At 45.7% G+C, this 20,562-nt stretch overlaps 1 protein-coding gene across 2 annotated transcripts in view; it reads left to right on the top strand.

The window, feature by feature from the left end:
- LOC142761660 (protein sel-1 homolog 1-like) overlaps positions 1 to 20,562 on the top strand; it is a 39,338-nt gene that overhangs the window by 18,261 nt on the left and 515 nt on the right. For both annotated transcript variants that reach the window (XM_075871900.1, XM_075871902.1), the window contains exons 7-15: positions 106 to 260; positions 1,295 to 1,498; positions 3,837 to 3,899; positions 6,152 to 6,239; positions 8,451 to 8,599; positions 10,042 to 10,207; positions 15,059 to 15,133; positions 16,217 to 16,389; positions 18,664 to 18,786. In XM_075871900.1, coding sequence (XP_075728015.1) covers positions 106 to 260; positions 1,295 to 1,498; positions 3,837 to 3,899; positions 6,152 to 6,239; positions 8,451 to 8,599; positions 10,042 to 10,207; positions 15,059 to 15,133; positions 16,217 to 16,389; positions 18,664 to 18,786 — 1,196 coding nt within the window. The remainder of the gene's footprint in view (positions 1 to 105; positions 261 to 1,294; positions 1,499 to 3,836; positions 3,900 to 6,151; positions 6,240 to 8,450; positions 8,600 to 10,041; positions 10,208 to 15,058; positions 15,134 to 16,216; positions 16,390 to 18,663; positions 18,787 to 20,562) is intronic.

Genomic DNA, 20,562 nt, shown 5'->3' with positions numbered 1-20,562 from the left:
TGTTATCTTATAGCGTGCCTTAACCATGCATTGTTAAATGAAAATTTGCTCTTATCTTCCCTTAAGTGCAACCATTATTTCTCCTGTGCTTTCTCTTTTACGCAGTGGAGCAGGACGTCAACAAGGGCGGCTCCACCTTGATTCAACGAATTCGACTTCTAGATGAGGCTGAAAACCCGGGCTCATCAACGGGACTCATCGACGACGACCTCATCCAGTACTACCAGTTCCTTGCCGATAAAGGAGATGTGCAGGCCCAGGTACTCTTGCTTGTCGATGTCCTGAAGGCCTGTAACCTCAAGGCATTAGTATCGAAACTCTTCTGGCAATGTGGTCTAATCTAGGCTGACCTATTCTCATTGTTCGTTACTTCGCATAACTTTGAATGATTCTTCAAGGTGCTAAAGCAACTGTGACACCCCGATGGGTTGACTGATCATATAAGTTATCCTTATTCGATTGCATCAGAACCGAAGCATAAGCAGTTTAACTGCAGTGTTACGTTGGTTCAAGACAGGAATGCATTACCTGGTAGAATGTAATGTCTGATAGGACTATTTTCATTGGGGAAGCTTTTTCAGTGTGCAATACTGTTAGAAAAACAGGGTGATATTGCAGAATGCACACTGTGCAAATTTTCTTTTTTCTTTTTCAGATAGCAGGAATGTGAGTATATATGGCAAAAGTTAAGGTCAAAAGACGTGCAGGCTTCTGCTTTCTTCAGGAGCGCTATGTGCCCACGCATGTGGATTTGTAACTGGAAGTTAGCCGCTTGACTAAGTTATGCTAACGCACAGTAGTAAATTTCGCTCTTCCTCGTAGGGATGATGCCTCATGACAGGTGTTACGACCATATTTAACCATGACATGTAAAAGTGAACATGGGTGTTATCATATATTTTAGAAGCAACAGTCTGGGAAAGATAACGGAAATTTAGCATGCACGGTGTCCTATCTGAATTAAAAATGAAACCGGCATTTGGTAATGATAGGGTAGGGCAAATGGGTTAACTAACATACGAGTGAAGTTTCGCTGTAACAGGAAATCCCCATTTGTGGTTGTTGCGTAAGGCAGGTTTATTGACAGAATTCGAGAGTTCTGCAGTGTTTGCGCTGGCCTGGTCTTGCTGGAGAGAAGTGGAGACGACATAGGGCTCCTGGTGCACACTCGGTGTTCACTGAATGTGTGTGCAGGTGGGAGAGAAGTGGAGACTTTGGGCTCCCGGTGTATACTGGTGTACACTAAACAGGTGTACTCGAGTGTACACTAAGTGTTAATTGAATGTGTGTGCAGGTGGGGCTAGGCCAGCTCCACTACCAGGGTGGACGGGGCGTGGAGCAGGACCATTCGCGCGCCCTGAGCTACTTCACCCAGGCGGCCAACACGGGCAACGCCAATGCCATGGCCTTCCTGGGCAAGATGTTCCTCGAGGGAAGCTCGGTGGTGACACAGAACAACGAGACCGCCTTCAAGTACTTCTCCATGGCTGCCGAAAAGGTCAGCAAGGCCCCAGTTAATTGCCAATGTCTTAACGACAGGGCTGCTCTTTTTAAGCAAACCTTCTATCGGTGTTTTCGTTCACGGGAGCAACAACATTGGGTGGGAATACTTCCTTCGGCATTATTTTTTTTTAGAAAATGATGAAGGGTGGCAGCATTGTGCTGTAGGCTGAACGAGCCAGTGTGATGTTCAAGTGCGAGAACCGTATTTACTCGATTCTACCGTGCCCTCGATTGTAACGCACACTCGGTATTCACGACGAAAAAAAAAAGTAAGACATTGATTGCAACGTGCACCCATTTTTCTCGTTGGCCCGCACGATCACACTACTCGGGAAAACGACTTCTTTCGCGAGCGTCTTCCGTTTATATATGAAGTACGGGAGAAGCTTGTGCCTATCTAACGTGCAACGGAGCATTGCTGTCACTCTTGTTTTACCGTGGCCCGATGTCAGCATGCGAACTTGCTTCGCCCCCTTCTTCTCGACGGTTGGGGTGCCAGGCATGTCGAAGTAAAGAGGCGTCTGATCGGCATTCCCGATTTGCCCAAGGAGGTAGCCGTTGTTGTGCCGCAAGTTTAGGACAAACCTCTGAAAACTGTGAAGCTTTTCTTCGTACTCCTCCGGCCAGTTTTGGCGCACGCCCGTAATTACGGTAGCTGTTGTCACTGGACAAGAGTTCGATGTTTCTAATGCTGCGCTCCATCATTTTGGTTGACAAAGACATGTCAAACTACGCAAGGATTTCATCAGCGCTGCCAATTTGCCCTATCGTTACACTCGGACCTCATTATAATAAAGTTGTATCTTGCCCAAAAGTAAGTTCATTATATACAATAATTTGCTGTAAAAGTATTATCTATTACAAGAGTATTCTTCAATTACGTTGTTATAACCGATATTTCATTATATCTAGGTTTGTTATATCGGTTTGAGTGTAGTTTTTTCAAAGTTGGATCAGGAAGTATTTAATGTTCCCAAGCTTCACCTCAAAATTCTCTAGCAACTTTTGACAGATGGATATGCGGCAGAGGAGAGAGAATGCTTTGCATCTCGTGAATCGAGGCTCCCGTGAGCCTGGTAACTCTTCTCTTGAGAACACGGTGTCTCACGGCGCATGCTCCGCAGCATTGCAGCGAACGGTATCACAGTCACTGGCACCAAGCGTGCATGAACCCTGCCGCACAGAGTCCAGGAGCATATCTTCGAGCTACGGGCGAACGGAACCACACCCACAAAACGGCGTTTTTCTTGGGTTGCACACAGCTGGTCTTTTGCGCACTCTCTAATAGTGCACGGTTTGTCACTGAAATGCGGAAGTGGTGCTTGAGCGGCCATGCTACAGTTTGCGTTGGCAAAATCGACATTTTCGATAAACAAGAGAATAAATAAATGTCAGGAATAGAATTGTGAGCTCAGTCGGAGCACATAATTTGGAAAAAAACCTGGAAGTACAGCAGAAACGGATGTGGGTATGACTTTAAAGTTTTTGACAAACAAACGGGTGAAGCGGTGAACGTCTCAACTCCCAGCATGAAAGAGGGAGGAAGCATTGTGCAATGCAGCAGAAAGAAAAATTGTAGGCCAGGTATCCGCTCATGAAAGTGCGCTTGCCCCCCCCCCCCCCTTCCACATATTCCCGATAAGGGAAGCAATCCTAAATTTTGAATGGATGCTTGGTCCCTGCAGAGAAACGTTACACGAAAGTGTGCTCAAACACAGAAAGAAGGCTGCGAATTTTGTACAGAAAAATGAACGCTTACCGTGACCTTGCTGCCTTCGTTCAGTCATGTGCATTACATTTGTGTGCATGCTCTCTCGTCTTTTGTACCCATAAGAAGTGGCTGCACGTAAGGTTACAGGAATTACGAGGCCTGAATGGAGTAGCTGTTTCATTTTTCCCTGTCACAGTTTGCTGCCAAGGCTCAAATACAGCGTTCTGTCTGTCGTATTTACTCCATTGTAAGGCGACCGCAATGGTAGGCTGAACAATACTAATAATACTATTACTAAAAGTAATACTACTATTAAAAAAACAGTATTTTTACTATTCGATTGTAACTCGAGTGTCAATTTTAGGTAGCAAACGTCTAAAAAAAAAGCAAAAGTAAAGGAATCTCTTGTTACATTGAAGTAAATATGGTACATTGTCATCATAATCAGTGGAGAATAAAATTATAAAATTGTATTAAGTAAATCCGGCTAAACTTGTCCATTATTGTGACAAACTCTTGATTGAATTCTTGTACCGTTGCATGCATGCATGCTCAGCTACTGCTCTTTTGCAAGTCACCTCAACGTACAAGTTCCCGTGTTTGTTTTTTGTCTTTTCTTCAGGGTAATGCTGTGGGGCAGAGTGGTCTGGGACTTATGTACCTGCACGGAAAAGGCGTAGAAAAGGTGGGTAACGTAACGATTAATCCTGCCTGAATATTCAAGTGCCTTGAATGTTCTAACTTATACTACAGAACTTGAATTTGCTTTAATGCGAGGTTAAGAAAGAGAGAGAACTAAACCTTTATTTAGAAACAGTGTTCCGAGCGAGGCCCGTTATCACTCAAAGTGGGAGGGTTCCCTAGTCCAGGAACCCTCTGGGTTCGACTGCCCTCTTGGCCCTGGTGACGAGTTGTCGCTGGTATTCCAGGTCCTCGAGGACGAGCTTGGCCTCGCACGTTTCTATTAGGTGGTCGTCGTTTGTTCTTGGAGCTTGGTCCTGCTCCAGTTGCATGTCGTGGTTTGCATAAGCAACACTTACATACATGGCATATTAATGCACTGCCTCTACTCGACGACACGTGGCTACATGTTCCCGCTCTACAGCGTACTGGACGCCCTGGCACACTTGCTCCTGGAAATGCCAGTGGCATGCAAACCATGACATGCGAGGTTAAGATTTCTAAAATTTCAATGCATTCCGAACGAATGAATAGACATATTCTACGATATATAACTCGCCTGTAAAGGCGATTTCACTGCTGTAAAGTGTCACTTGTACTGTGCATGAGGCGACACTGAGCTGTGAAGCTGCCTGTTCAGAGGAAATATGCACTGCAGCACAGCCACGCTTTGTAGTTAAGTGGGCATATTACCGACTCTTCGATCGACATGATCAAAAGATTGTAAGCATGTTATACTGGCTTATGTTAGCTAAGTATGGCAAATTTTGAAATGTAACATATTTTGCCTCTTACAACCTGTGCCCTGATTCAAACCCTGGCTCTATTCGTATAGGCTGTAAAATTATTTCGTACTGATTGCTAGGCTTACGTGAATGGAAAACTTAGGTTCGAAGTGAAGGGTGATTTGGTCCTATAATTTTGAAATAAATTCAAGTAGTCTATATTGCAAATTGTAAAGAAGAATGGGCATATTTGTCATGACACAACTAAGCTGCACAGTATTTTTTAGAAACTGAAATAAGGCCTGTGAAAATATCAATCTTTTTGGTTTAAAGGAAGTTAAAACAACTGTGAATATAGTTGCAGTATATAGTATGACTCTCTGTAGAATGCAAGCGATCACCTGTAAAATATCATTTTAAAATTTACTGTACTTGGAGCAGTAAGTCAGTATAACAAGCTCGTAAATTGAAAAAAAAAAAAAAAAAAGCCCTGGGGATGAATTTACGTTTGTTTGACCCTAAAGTGGGGCTTCACTGCAGCACAAATTTTATCGGGAAAAGTGTATGCCGTGCATGTGCTCTTGCTTGCTGTTGGTGTGCGTGTGTGATCAGGATGGCGGACGGGAAGCTTTCTGCGCCTTTTCCTGCTACTCAATACAACATCGAAAGTGGGACCGCTTGGCTTGGGCATAATCCACGCATTTAGGACTTGCTATAGGTGCAGCGCCGTGGAGTGCTTGCCCATGGCTGTTGACCGCCCGGCAGCCAACTTAGAGCTTCGGTTGTCTCTGTATTCAGCTGTGAAGATGGTGAAGACTTCGTGGGCGGCACTCCCGGCTACACATGTGCGCAAAACTGATTTTGACGTTGGACCCGATGCCGAGCCTGAAGCTTCCGATCTGAACCACTCCGGCAGCAATTCGTGGCCGGAGTGGCCCAGCCCTCCCGGCAATTCACGGGAGGGCTGGGCATCTGCTGGGATGATTTAATTACGGCCGATGATGATGCCGACACTGCAGAATCGTGCACGGATCAGGACATTGTGAATGAAGTGCGCCACAAGAGCGATTTGGAGGAATTGGATCGTGACGACAACGAAGCTTTGGAGCCAGTGGTCACGAGCGTGCCTGTAAGAATTGGCTGCATTAATAACCTCGGACAGCTTGTATATGCCAAGGGCCTCGGCATAATGCACACTGTTGTTTTAAATAAGCTCTAGACCACCCTTATCTGCTTCTGGTCTTTGAAACACGTGCATGGTGGGTTCATTCAGTTTGTACCAAGCAGCTCAAATAAATGCACTAACTGAGAAATTATGTAAAAGAAGTTTAGTTACGAGTGCATTCATTATCTATTCTATTCAGTGTGCAGTCATTTCATTTTAACGAGGAACATTCACAGGAAGAGAAAAGTTTGTGTGGTTTAATGAATATGCCTTAGTCTGAAGTTGGGTGTCCAGCAGCGAGAAATTCGCAGCTTAGTGATTCCGTTGCTGTGCCATCATTAATGATGTCGTTTTTCTCGTTTGCAGGACTATCAGAAGGCGTTCAAGTACTTCACGCTCGCCGCAAATCAAGGATGGGTCGACGGCCAGCTTCAACTGGGCAACATGTACTACAGTGAGCTGCCATTTGTGTTCAGTCAAGTTGACGAGATTTATTGTCGTTAGGCTATGCATGACATTTCTAGCCTTTGGCTGTGGGTCCGTTCAATGTTCAGCATAATTTATATGGGAAATGTATAATTAGGCAAATGAAGTTGACAAGCAGTATAAAATATCGTAGGTGAAGCTATCAGAATAACCTAAACCATCTGGATTTCCTTGCATACAGTTGATTGAAAGCTTGGCATATGAAGCTTTAAAAGTGCACTGTGTGACATAACATGATCGGCACGTTCACTTTACGAGACATACAGCGTGAATCTGTATTCTATCTCGTTGTGATAAACTTGGATCATATTCAGACATGCCAACAGCTGCAACACACCATTGGGAATCTTGGAAGATATAACTCTATCCCATTTTGTTTTCGTTCGAAATTTCTTATTAGTGTTTATGCTTGAATTAGTTAATTTTCTACTTTGAGATCGTTTGTAGATCCAGGCACAATAATAGATATTTTTTCTACATCAAGGTTCTCTTTAGTCTACCTGTGTCATCGTCAAAGAAGTACGCTCAAACCTCGTCATAACAAAATGAGGCTTGTGCAAATATTTTAATGCTTTGAATATTTGGAATAATAGCCTGGTATTCGAATTCGCTTCAATTAGAATATAAATTATCGAATATTTTCGAAATATTCGCAATGAACGAATAGGTGTATATTAACCTGCATGTCACTATTTGTAAAGGTGGTTTCACTGCAATGTAGGAATGCTTAGCTGTGAAAGTACCTGTTCAGGGGAATTCGCATTGCCGCAAAGCCCCTTTTCAAGCTTAGAGGTCCCTCAAACTTGCTGAACATGGTCAGAAAACGCAGTCGATCGGTAGTCGAGGCTACCGAGAATACGCGAGGCAAATTTCATAGCGCTGCACGCGGCCTGCAATTCGCAATATGTTTTCAAAGCTAGAAATTGCTTTCTTCCCCCGGCAAATCGCTTGTCACAGCCAAGAAGGAATATAGAGCTCTGGTCACAGCCATTGGCTGATTTGAGCATGGCGCGCTCGTCGTTACCGAGGTCGCCGCGGGAGGCCGCAGCTTGTTCGCGAGTACGTGCGCGATCGCACTAAAAAGCCGTGTACTAGAAGGGAAAAAAAAAAAGTGCTTGAGGTCACGAGGTGCGTGTGAAGTATTTTTTTTCGCTGCGCCATTCCTCCCTGCATAACTTCCAGCAATTTCGTCAGGGCGAGAAGAGAGAATGCAATTGCAACCTGCAACAAATTTTTGGAACTCTGCTTGTACTGGACTGATTGTAGGAAATTTCTGGTGGTAAATATGTGAGGCGAAAAGCATGTTTACTGGCTCCATGGCTACTTGAAAAAGTGTTGCAGGGCCCCTTTAAAGGAACATGTTACCCTCATATCAATTATTCATTGTATTAAGCTTGTTATGATGGCTCATATGCTTCAAGTATATTAAATTTTAAAACGTTAAGTATCTTACCACTCGCATCTTACCAAAACTACTACTCAAGGTTGTCTGCACTTCCTTTGAATGAAAAAAAAAATGGCATTTGAATAAAGTCCCTGTTTCAATTGTTAAAAAAATATTGTGCAGGTTAGTAAGGTCATGGTAAATATTTTCTTTTTTTTTATATGTCATACATACCATTCGTGTTCGATTCCAAATTATTCGATGAAAGCCGCTATTCGCTTCGAACCTAAAATTCACTATTCGCACAAACCTAAACAAAATGCTATCTTACATCAAAATAAGTTTGTTATATCTGAAATTCGTTATAAAGGTATATTCCTTACACTGTACCTATTGCGAAACTATATTTTTTGTTTACTTCGTTATAAACAATATTTTGTTATATTTATGTTATATCAAGGTTTGTGTGTAGCAGTAGTTAGGCAGGTCATGTGATCAGGGGAGGGAGTGAATAAATAGATATATAATTCTGAATGATGATAACACTCGGCATAAGGCTAAGCTGTTTTAATTTATCCCCCTTAAACTTGCATGCTTACAACGTCGCTGACTGTTTTCATGGCGTGGAACTCGCTCTATTTTTTCAAATACGAATTCGGAAATTCTCTTTCATTGCGGCCCAGAGACCGCTTCTGAAACTTAGTCTGCTACTCGTAGAATGCTGCACATTAGTAACTGCTCTCGCAGCATGGAATCTTTGACATTCGTGCGTTCTTTTCCTGTGACGATTCACAGACGGGCTGGGCGTGCTGCGAGACTTCAAGATGGCCATCAAGTTCTACACTCTGGCCTCCCAGTCGGGACACGTGCTGGCCTTCTACAACCTGGCGCAGATGCACGCCACGGGCACGGGAACCATGCGCTCATGCAGCACCGCCGCGGAGGTGAGTGCATGATGCGCCCCAAGCACGTTCTCGTGTCAGTCATGTTTGTCGCACAAGGTGGGGCTGCAGACGTTGGCAACCACATTCCGATCTGGGCAGAAGGCACAAGCTTGCAATGCTCATGGGTGGAAGCATGATAATTTAGGACTAAGTAGCGCGCATGCTATCATTCTGGCCCTATTGAGTTCATGGCATATTGGTGTAATTTCGATTTGGATGCTTCAATTGGAGCCAACAATAAATTCAATGGCTAGATTGATGCCAACACATGGTTTTCTCAATCAATCACGCACACCTGTCGTTGTACTGCAAATCTTGGATGTTGTGTTTCGATCTATGTGCATCCTACACAGATTTGTGTGGATTAAGAACTGAAGTAATCAATAACTTAAAGTAATGGGGTCTCCAATGGTGTGGGTGGCACAGAGGACGTCTTTAACCACAAATTCAACGACGAACTGAGAGAGAGTACCAGTGCTGTTGATAATCAAGGCGAGTAGCCAGATCGCACAACTTGCATGAAAGCAAACAGGGTTTGTTTCTATTTCTTCACTTCCGAAATAAGTTCGTCGAATTCTGTGGCAGGCCATACCAATGGCATTTTCTCGATTTCACAGCGTTTCGTGTCGCGCAGGTGGTTCACTTTAAAAAAAAAAAAAAAAACTATTCCTGCACTCCTCTCCAGTTCTTGCCCAGTCATCTCCGCCCGTGAAGTGACGTAATGTTGTTGATGGGCAGCTTTACGTAGTGTTGACCTTGTTGATTGGAGTTATGCTCTACGAGACACTGCTTTGGTCCTGCAGTGATGCAGTTTAGGCCACGCAGTTGGTACGCGTGCCACATATTTGTGTTCCCTGCCCGTGCCTTTGCCCCACACTTCCTCGCCGTGGCATGCTGACCTGAGCAGTACATGGAGGAAATCTTGGTCGGTTATTTACGGCATGCTGATGTCGTAATCGCCTATGTTTTGCTACGTTGCTGGAGTCAGCATAGCCACGACAGCAGGCTATGTTTACCCCTCTCCGTATCCGAAGAGGGGTAGATCGAATGAGACACTGGAGCCAGTCGGAGTTGGTTGTTCTTAGCCCTGTAACCTCTTTATTGTAGCCCTTATTCACAAACTTCTTGTGGTGGCATGTGCGGTTATCTTTTCATCCCAAATTTTGGACTGTGAAGTTGTCTACTGGCCCTTTTACAAATTCATTACGGCAATGATACTGTTCACGTTGATTTGTGATCCCTGAATAATCTTAATTACCACACATTTTGTGCAGAATGACTCTGCCTCTTTTGAGGTTCATACCTTGTAAGCATAATGACGAAAAGTGTGACCCTTACGTGAGCCAGACGGTAATGATACGCCAGTAATGACGCACACAAGCTGCACCTACAGTGCACTGTGGCCACCACAAACAAACTCGTGGCCTCGTTTTTGTGTGCAGCTCTTTAAGAACGTGGCGGAGCGCGGCCGGTGGAGCGAGAAGCTGATGCAGGCTTACTCCGACTACCGAGACGGCCGAGTGGACATCGCCCTCGTGAAGTATGCGTTCCTCGCCGAGCTCGGTTACGAGGTGGCCCAGAGCAACGCGGCCTTCATCCTGGACAGAGGTGGGCTCTGCGATTTTCAGCCACGATGTATTTGACTGTATTCGCGGTGAATATCATGCGGCAGCGAAGGTCAAGCTTGGGGCTGGAGCTTCACCAGTACTTAGGGGTGTGCTAATGTTGCAATATTTAATATCTGGGGTTTAACGCCCCGAAACCACGATACGATGATAGGATGGTTGTAGTGGAGGGCTTCGGAAATTTCCGCCACCCGGGTTTCTTTAACATGCACCTAAGTCTGTAAGTCTGACGTACACGGGTTTCCAACATTTTCACTTCCATCGAATATGCGGCGACCGTGGCTTGGATTAAATACTGCGACTTCCGGGTCAGCAATCGAGCGTCGTAACCACTAGACCGCTGGGCAGGTAATATGGCGAGATTTCAAATGTTCGTTGATATGGTGCCCCATATAATTTGGCCTTCACTTTGAACAGCCGCTATTCATAAAAACAATTGTTTTCTTTAATACCTTGCAAATATTTATGAATGTGAACTGTATAAATATAAACACCGAATTTACGCAAATACTACTTGAGTAACTTGTTCTCCTTGGGAACAGTACAAGAGCAAACAAAAGAAAAAGTTTACGAAGTGGAGCACGCTACCTTGCTCAGGAAGCCGGAATGTACCACCGATGTAGTCTTCAATGGCACTCTTTCATGAGTACTGGGCACGTGAAAGATGGACTTGTGTGTTGCTGTTGCTCCATGTGGGGTTTTCATGCTAAAATGATAAAAATGCTAGGATGTGATGAGCACTTTGTATTGTATAGCTGGTTGTGTTCACAATCGTAAAGATGTGCCCCTCTGGTGAGCCCCACAAGTTTTCCGGTCATGGCTACACCCACAGGATCACGGTCACGGGGCGGAATGCGAAAGTTGCTCGGTACCGTATTTTGTGTTGTGTAAGACGGCCCTTTTTTTCTCAATATTTTCACTGGTGCATCTTACCGTACTTACTCGATTCTACCGCGCCCTCGATTGTAACGCGCACTCGGTTTTCACGACGAAAAAGGAAAAAAAGTAAATGTAAGACATCGATTGCAACGCGCACCCATTTTTCTCGTTGGCCCACACGATCACACTACTCGGGAAAACGACTCCTTTCGGGAGCGTCTTCCATTTATATATGAGGTACGGGGGAAGCTTGTGCCTATCTGACGTGCAACGGAGCATTGCCGTCACTTTTGTTTTACCGTGGCCCGATGTCAGCATGCGAACTTGCTTTGCCCCCTTTTTCTCGGCGGTTGTGGTGCCAGGCATGTCGAAGTAAAGAGGCATCTGATCGGCATTCCCGATTTGCCCAAGCAGGTAGCCGTTGTTGTGCCGCAAGTTTAGGACGAACCTCTGAAAACTGTGAAGCTTTTCTTCGTACTCCTCCCGCAAGTTTTTTCCCATGCCCGTTCGCTTTCGGAGGGAAAAGCCTTTTCTCTTCATAAAGTTAGTTAGCCAGCACCTGCTCGCTTTGAACTGGCTCCGCATTAGCCCTTTTTCTAAAGCTAACTGCATAGCCCGCACTTAGAGCAGTTCTGTTGTCACGGGCCGCTGTGCCGCTCGCTGCTCAAGCACATACCGTAATTGCTCGAATCTAACCCGCACCTTTTTTCCGGTTAAGCAAATTCGTAAATTGCATGCGCGTTAGAATCGACTACGAACAAAAAAATTACGGTCAATCTATTGCCATCGGCAAATCCAAAATGGCCGCCCCCTACGTGCGTCGGCATGGTGCGTCGGCCATTTCTGCCTATGTGTTTCCCATGTGCGGCACTTCGTATGTGTGCTGAAGAGTTCGTCATCTAGTAGTGCATTAACATCGACGGCGTGGAAGGGCCGACTCCAAAAACTCGAGTGCACCACGATGCCGCTCTTAAAAGAAAAGTCATCGCGTGTGCAGAAACGGACGGAAATCGGGCTGCATCGCGGTCGTTCGGAGTTCCCGAAACGTGCGTGCGGGACCGGCGGAAGCAAAAGCAGAAAATTGTCGACAGCAAAGCTTCACGCAAAGGCTTCAGTGGACCACAACAGGGTCGTTTTCCGCAAATTAAAGAGCTGCTCGGCGAGTATGTGCTTGAGCAGCGAGCGGCACAGCGGCCCGTGACGACAGAACTGCTCCAAGTGCGGGGTATGCAATTAGTCTTAGAAAACGGTCTAATGCGGAGCCAGTTAAAAGCGAGCAGGTGCTGGCTAACTAACTTTATGAAGAGGAAAGGCTTTTCCCTCCGAAGGGGAACATGCATATGCGAAAAGTTTTGCGGAGGAGTACGATGAAAAGCTTCACAGTTTACAGAGGTTCGTCGTAAACTTGCGGCGCAACAACGGCTACCTGCTTGGGCAAATCGGGAATGCCGATCAGACGCCTCTTTACTTCGACATGCCTGGCACCACAACCGTCGAGAAGAAGGGGGTGAAGCAAGTTCGCGTGCTGACATCGGTCCACGGTAAAACTACAGTGACGGCAACGCTCTGTTACACGTCAGATGGGCACAAGCTTCGCCCGTACCTCATATTTGAATGGAAGACGCACCCGAAAAGAGTCGTTTTTTCGAGTGGTGTGATCGTGTGGGCCAGCGAGAAAAATGGGTGCGCGTTGCAATCGATGTCTTACGTTTTTTTTTTTTTTTGCGGTGGAAATCGGGTGCGCGTGACAATCGAGGGCGCGGTAGAATCGAGTAAGTACGGTACTCGGCGAGCAGCTCTTCAATTTGCGGAAACCGGCCCTGCTGTGGTCCACTGAAGCTTTTGCGTGAATTTTTGCTGTCGACAATCTTCTGCTTTTGTTTCCGCCAATCCCGCACGCACTTTTTGGGAACTCCGAACGACCGTGATGCGGCCCGATTTCCGTCTGTTTCGGCACACGCGATGACTTTTCTTTTAAAAGTGGCATCGTGGTGCACTCGTCGAGTTTTTTTAGTCAACCCTTCTGTGTATTTGGAATTGCTGGCCCCGCATCGCAAGAAAGAGGGAAAAGAAAGAGTGCACGGAGGACCAAATTTAGTCGGTGTTGGGAGGACGCCAGTGCCAGCCACAGGATTGCTCGCGCGCTATTGGTTCGCCTCTGGAGGTGACGTACTGGTGATGCGGGCGCTGGTGACGCGTGACACCGGGTAAACTTGCACATCTGCGCCTCATTTTCAGCCATGCTCCCCGCTCTGCCATAGACCCTCTCCGGCTAAGTGGCGCAGCCCCCGCCATAATCCATGGTAACGAGGGACGGGGTCTGGGTTACACAATAAGGTAGCGAAGAAAAGACTTCAGTTGAGTGCTCGAACTGCCTATTCAGACGCCGCGGAAGCCTCACAGAGGGCATTGTTAACTCCCCCAAGATTGCCGGCTTCGTGGTCATTTGAAGCAAAGACATGGGGCGAATTTTCGCTCGGCTGCCGATCTCCCGAAGACACGCCGGCAGTCACTGTCGTCGCGGAGTCACGGAAACACAGAGAAGTGTTTACGGCTGTTCCATCGTGCCGAAGCACCCTCGCCCCTTCAGTGTCTTGGATAGATCGCTACCGTGCGGCGAGGAGGCCAGCGAGTGAATTTCGATAAGATGGCAATAGTACGGTGATGGTTTCGATGAGCGAAGAGACTGTCAACGTGAAATGCCTCCGCGACGCCTTCAGCACAGACAGCAGCAATGCAACTAATACGACGTGGATCGTCCTATTAGTTGCTTTGCTGTAGCTGGCGAGCCACTCGTGCGCATCCGTCCGTGCAGAGGTCGACGAGGAGGCACTTCACGTCTGATGGGCCGGCCGAACTTGCGTCTATTTCGCACGTGCGCGAGGCTTCCATGTGATTCGGAGCAGCGTTGTTGACCGAAACACGCTTCACGTTTGATGTGTTGGCATCTAATTCAGACGTGTCTGGGCGTCTGCCATGATAGTCGGAATCGCGTTTCTGCAAGGGCAGTTGGAACTAGTATGGTGTGCTACAGAAGTGCGAAGCATGTGATCGAACGTTAGATGGTAATTTCGAACTTTTAATTCGCACATTAGCTTCGACCATGTCAGCAGTGGCACGTATGATGTAGTGGTTGGTTGAATAAAACAAAACAAAAAAAGTCGCTCTTCTACAACTCTTGGGGGTAGCACGGTTCGGCTCAGCTATTGCAGGGAGAGGGAAAGAGAGATGAAGAAAGGCAGAAGGGAAAGGTAGAGAAAGAGTGTGGCGGCAGGTTGTGGGTGCTTCCCTACGATTGAACAGCCAGCATTCTATCGCGCGTGCATGCGTGCGTCACCAGCACGTCACCTACAGGCGTGCACGTCCCCTACAGAGAGAAACCAATAGCGCGCGAGCAATCCTGACGCTGGCGCTGACGTCCTCCTCGCACTCTTTCTTTTCCCTCTTTCGTGCGATGCGGGGCCAGCAATTCCAAATACGCGGCCCTTCCATGCCGTCGATGCTAATGAACTACAAGATGACGAACTCCTCAGCACGCGTACGAACTGCCGCACAAGGGAAACACACAGGCACAAATGGCCGACGCGCCATGCCAAAGCATGTAGGGGGCGGCCATTTTGGAAATGCCGATGGCAATAGAAGGACCGTATTCACTTTTTTTTTCGCACTCGATTTTAACGCGCATGCGATTTATGAACTCGCTTCACCGGAAAAAAAGTGCGTGTTAGATTCGAGTAATTACGGTATATGCAACTTGTACATTGAGAAACATGATGCCTATCTTTAGTGTACGTTAGAAAACCCCCCGAGGGGTAAAAATTAGTCCGAAGTCCTCCTCCATCATGTGGCTCGTAATCATATTGTGGTTGTGGCATGGAAAACCTTGGGAGTGTAGTTTTCTTTAGCCTGTAGTTATGCCGTTTGACGTAAGGTTGTCGTCACGTCTGTCCAACAGGTGAGAGCAAGCATTTTCCGAAGAACGAGACTTTTGCCTGGGCCCTGCTGTTCTGGAACCGAGCTGCCACACAAGGTGAGGAAAAAATACTTTTTTCTATGCTCAAGTGAAAGAGGACATCAAAACTGGTCTCCAACGGCCTCTGAGGTTGCCTGCATAATTTCGCACAGAATGGCACATGTTGGCTTGGTGCTAACTCAACTATGTGGTTTAACATCTAGTATTTAGCTTGCAAAAATTTGTTATACACTCAAACCTCTTTATAACGAACCCAGATATAACGAAGAGTGGTTATAGTGAAGTAAACAAAAAATAGTCTTGCAGTAGAAATAGTGCTAGGTATAAACCTTTAAAAGGAATTTTTGGATGTAACGAACTTATTTTCGTGTAAGATGCAACTTTGTTATAATGAGGTATGTGAGTACTTTTCATTAAAGGGGCACCGACACAAAATTTCGCGGCCAAGATGGCCTGTGACATCGATTCCCGTCAACATTTGTATACCATCTGCAAAATGTCAACATCGTATATAGCTTCGAAGCTATTTTACAGCAGACAGCATTATTGAAACTTGAATATTAAAGGCATTGACACTACCTAAAGGGACCTTTGGGGACCCCTTTAGCTGCAATTTTTCTTTTGCGGCATTTCTTCCCGCAGTCTTTACTTCTCGGTGGCTGGTCGCGAGTGCGTGGCCACTGTGCACGAGTTGAAAGTTTTGTGTTTGGTGACAGTGCAGTCCCGTTTCCTATTTGAAAAGATTTCATGATGCGGGTTGTCCAGAAGTGCGTTACAATTCTGTGTGCCCCTTGGTCGAGAGCTGTACATGCTAGGTGGTGATAGTTGCGCCCACCGGCTTGTCATTTTTGGAGCTCTCCCAAACTTAAAGTGAGACTGGTCAATAATGAGGGGTGTTTGATTAATTACCTGTCGCGTGCTGCAGCGAATGACATGCCCGTGTTATGACTAACGGGCACCCAGCAACACAATGCAGCGAGAGTACGCGGGGCCAAAGCTTTTGTTTCAGTGCCCCTTCAACTAATTAGTCATCCTGGTTTACAAATTGACGCTTTTATTTTTCCTAGAACAATTTTGTACAGTTTTTCTAAATTCGTGTGCATTTTTAAGCGGGTTACCGTGTGGCGATGTGCACTGCAGGCTACTCGGTAGCACGGGTGAAGCTGGGCGACTACCACTACTACGGATACGGCACGAACATCGACTACGAGACGGCTGCCACCCACTACCGCATGGCGTCCGAGCAGCAGCACAATGCCCAGGCCATGTTCAACCTCGGCTACATGCATGAGCAAGGGCTGGGTCTCAAGAAGGTGGGTGCCCCGCCCTGGCGGTCTAGTGGCTAAGGTACTCGGCTGCTGATCCGCAGGTGGTGGGATTGATTCCCGGCTGCGGGGGCTGCATTTTCGACGGAGGCAAAAATGCTGTAGGCCCGTCTGCTCAGATTTGGGTGCACGTTAAAGAACCCTAGGTGGTCTAATTTTCCGGAGCTCTCCACTACAACGTCTCTCATACTCGTATGGTGGTTTTGGGACGTTAAACCCCACGTATCAATGAGCCAATCAATAAATCAATCAAGAAGGTGGGTACCTGGCGCTACCTGGTGATCAGTTTTGTGTATGAGGTAACACCATCATGAGTTGCCAATTAGTAGGTTAGATCATTTAATTGCCGTTAAAATCAAAGCAAAGACGGGTCATTCTCTCTTTGCAGATTGTATTTAAACTAGTGCCCCAGGACAGTTAGGAAAGGTTAGGTTAGTTTCATGTGAAGGGGAGGCAGTGTTAAACCCATTAGCGAGGTTCATCATTGAAGGTGCATTTTGATCTTTAACCAAGCTTCACGCAGTCAACTCTCACGGGCTGAATGGGGAGCCTTAGTGGTACTCCACTAACTACCTTTCCCATATGGTTGAATACGCGTTCATTATAGAGACATGACCCAGTGGTAGGGTTTTCTTGCTTGGTTGTTGCTGTGTCTCTGCAAGTCAAACGACCTCTATTCAGGAACGTGTTACATTGGCTTGCTGTTGGTTATATAATGTGGCTAGCGGGCTTTACCGAGTTGAAGAAAGTGTGAATAAGTGCCTTCTTGGTTCGCATGGCTGTGTACTGGATCCTTTTTTTCCATGAAAATTAGAGGACCGACAGAATGGGACACGACCGGTGCAGTGGTTATGGAACGAGGTCTGTTACGAAATTCGGCTGTTGCAACTACCGTTCCATATTCTCTCCGTGGAAACCAAATACTGCATTGTTTTCCACGCTCCCATTTACTTTCATGTGTTCTGCTATTTTTGTTTTTAACACGGCGTTGAAGTCAAACGTAGAGAGCTGCTAGTTTTTTTACGTTGACGTAAGGATGCTGGACATTTCGGGCACTATTTACAGAGCTCACAAAACTCGTAAGCTACATCCAAACCTTGGTATTGTGAATACTGATACAATGAATTATCAGTTATGACAGCATTCATTACACATAGTGTTAGTAGAAATTTAGAACAGATTTTGGAGCATGACGTAGCTATAGTCGGGTTGCAACTTCTCTATGATCAGGTGTGACTATACGTCCATGTGTTTACGATAACTATTGTGGCAGTAAAAAAAAAAAAAAAAGCAGCAGTGGTTCTGTTGCATCGTTCCAGTCATTTTGTTATAATCTCGTTTCTCTAGAGACCAGCATAATGAAGGTCACAAACGAGCGCTGTTCGCACCCTCTTTTTTTTTACCCCATTCTATCTTCTTCGCACTGTTTGTTTTCTAGCATGCCGCGCCAATATGCCTAAGCATCTACTTTAGCTGCATGGATTTCTCTACATGTACCCTTGCGAGGGCGACTTGCACTAACTGTGTCGAAGTTCACTGTTTTGCCTCCTCACATGTCAGTGGAGCATTTCGGGCCCAAAATAATTCTTGGCTTGGCACCAAACATGCCAACAGCCTTTACATATTGCTCCGAACGTTCTCCTTTCTCTCTCTTTTTTTGCTGATGCATTTACATATTATATTAGGCCTTACCAAAGTATCAACACTGCCACTTCTGCATTCAACCTCTCTTGTTGACAGCTTGGCATTTTTGTCTCTGAGCTAACCTCTCCGATGAGGGAGAACTGGTGATAATACGTAGACAAGTTCTTTTTCATTTGCTAATCAGCTATTCAGCATGTTATAATGTAGCGGGGGCACCAACACAACTGCTACATTAGCACCCCGTAAATTACGTCTTCATGCAAATGAAGATTTGGATGCACAAATACTACATTGTTTAATGAAGAAATTTTTCGAAATGATGCATGTCTGCTGCAGTGTGCAACATTCCTCAGCATGCCAGTTCTAACCCGAAGGCACGTGTATGTGTTGTAGTGAAGAGTTCCGATGGCATATGATGCGTGTTCAATATACAATCTTGGTTCGCACATTGAACTGCTGCACTGCAAGTGCGCAGAAGTAGCCCAACACTCTGTCTTGCCTCTTCGAAGTGGCCTCTCTTCCCGCTCCATAAAGTTTCTCCAAATGCTAGAACTGTTTAGACCACCATTGTAAAAGGAGCTGATGCATGGAGCGCTGCTTCTCACCACCGTTTCGCAGGACATCCACTTGGCAAAACGCTACTACGACATGGCCGCCGAGACGAGCGCAGACGCCCAGCTGCCGGTTGCCCTGGCGCTCGTCAAACTTGCCCTGCTCTACGGGTTCGCTTACCTCCAAGAGGTGGGTGCACTCGTTCACGTCAAACCCTTTCTCCGAGTCTCGTTTATGTAACCCCCTCGTGAGGGCAGCTGTGACAAAATTTTGGACAATCGATTTGCGGCGCATTCCCTGGATTTGGGGGTATGTGGCGGCAGCGGTGACCCGCTGAAACTGAATTGCAAAGAGGCGAAAAAACATCATATCTTTTGAAATGAGCTAATTATCAAAAAACGACTCCAGCATCTATATTGCAGAGACCTACTCCAACGTTCTGGCGAAATTTCAGTATCGCACTTCGCAGCGTGCATATCCTCAAGACAATGGAACACTGCCTGTAGGAAATACATTGAAAATACATTAAGCACACTGGAAAGCTATGCAGTTTGTAGTGTGACGCTTAAAATTTTAACAGAATGTTTGTTTGTGTCTCTCCAGTGTAGATCTGGGAGTCTTTTTTGATAATTTTTATATTTAAAGTAGCTTTTCTTGTCAGATATGGTTTTTTTTGTATTTTCCATTCGGTTACAGCAGCGCAACGTTGTCGCCGACAACAGATGGTGCTATGTGGAAATGTCCTCAAATCCTAGTCATGAGAGCAGAGAAACCCCGCTCTTTAGAACACTTTTTAGATTGTTCATCAGTTTTGATGAAACTTGCTCAGCTCAGTGTTTGGAAAAACTGAGCGCGTGGCAAGTTAGTAAATCATTATGACGAAACTACGCGAAAAAACGAGCATTAGGGTGAGCACACACTCAAGCGCAGCGTGTGTGTCTCTCTTGTCCTTGTTTTTCACACAGTTTTGTCACCAGCTTGCGTAGATTTGTGTGCCAATTTCAAATACACAATGATTTTTCAAATATAACATGTATTTCCGAAAGCATCAAACATTTTTCTGTGCTTTTAGGGGGCAACATTTTCTCATAAACTGGGAAGGGTACAACAAAAACCAGGAGATCACTATAATCTGGAATGAGAAATGTATGCAGTAAAACAAGTATGGATGCTCCAAACCTGTTTGATTAAAAGTTACGGTATGATGATGACCATCCTTAAGGAGCCAATCTCATGTTGGGATTTCACCCACCTAGACTCTAGTCGCCCAAGAAAAGTGCCTAACTTGTATGACATGTTGGCTTTACCGTCATCATCTTCCTTCGGCCATAGTGGCACCTTTTTTTCTCGGCGAACCGCGTTGTGACTCGCGTGCATAAAACTAACCTCAACTTAACTACGGCTTTCCGCGGAAAGGTCACATGCATAAGACAACTGCTGCCTAGCAGCATTAATCTCATTCGTAATACCGAAAACACCATGCGTACTGCAAGAAGTTGCTTGGTTAGCGAGGAAACGCGAAAAAATAAAATGCGGGTGGCGATGCCGCCTTGAAGTTCCTGTTTCCATTTCTGTAATGTCATATTTTGACTGCGTCCGCTACGTTCTACAGAGTTTTTGAACAGTAAAAAATCCAGTGAATTTTGAGTGAACCAAGCACTTAATATACCAAGTGTCAGGAAAATTAGTTGAACCTACATGGCCAAAAAAAAAAATAATAATTCATAACAAGTATGCTGCTCGGAATATTATCCTTTGCTCTTTACGAATAAATGCCCCCTGTAATGGCTACAAAACAGGGGTCGACAGTACTGAAAATAAGTTAGATATCATTGTTGGAGGTTTTTTTGGGGGTAGGGGGAATGTTTGCCACTAGTTTTCAGGGTATGATTGAATAGTCGAAACTACACTCAAACCTCACTATAACGAAACTGGATATAACAAAATATTGGTTATAACAAAGCA

The sequence above is a fragment of the Rhipicephalus microplus genome, chromosome 8 (genome assembly GCF_043290135.1).
Source record: "Rhipicephalus microplus isolate Deutch F79 chromosome 8, USDA_Rmic, whole genome shotgun sequence".
Taxonomy (NCBI): domain Eukaryota; kingdom Metazoa; phylum Arthropoda; class Arachnida; order Ixodida; family Ixodidae; genus Rhipicephalus; species Rhipicephalus microplus.
The sequence above is the reverse complement of the archived record's forward strand: the minus strand, read 5'-3'. Positions and strand labels throughout refer to the sequence as shown.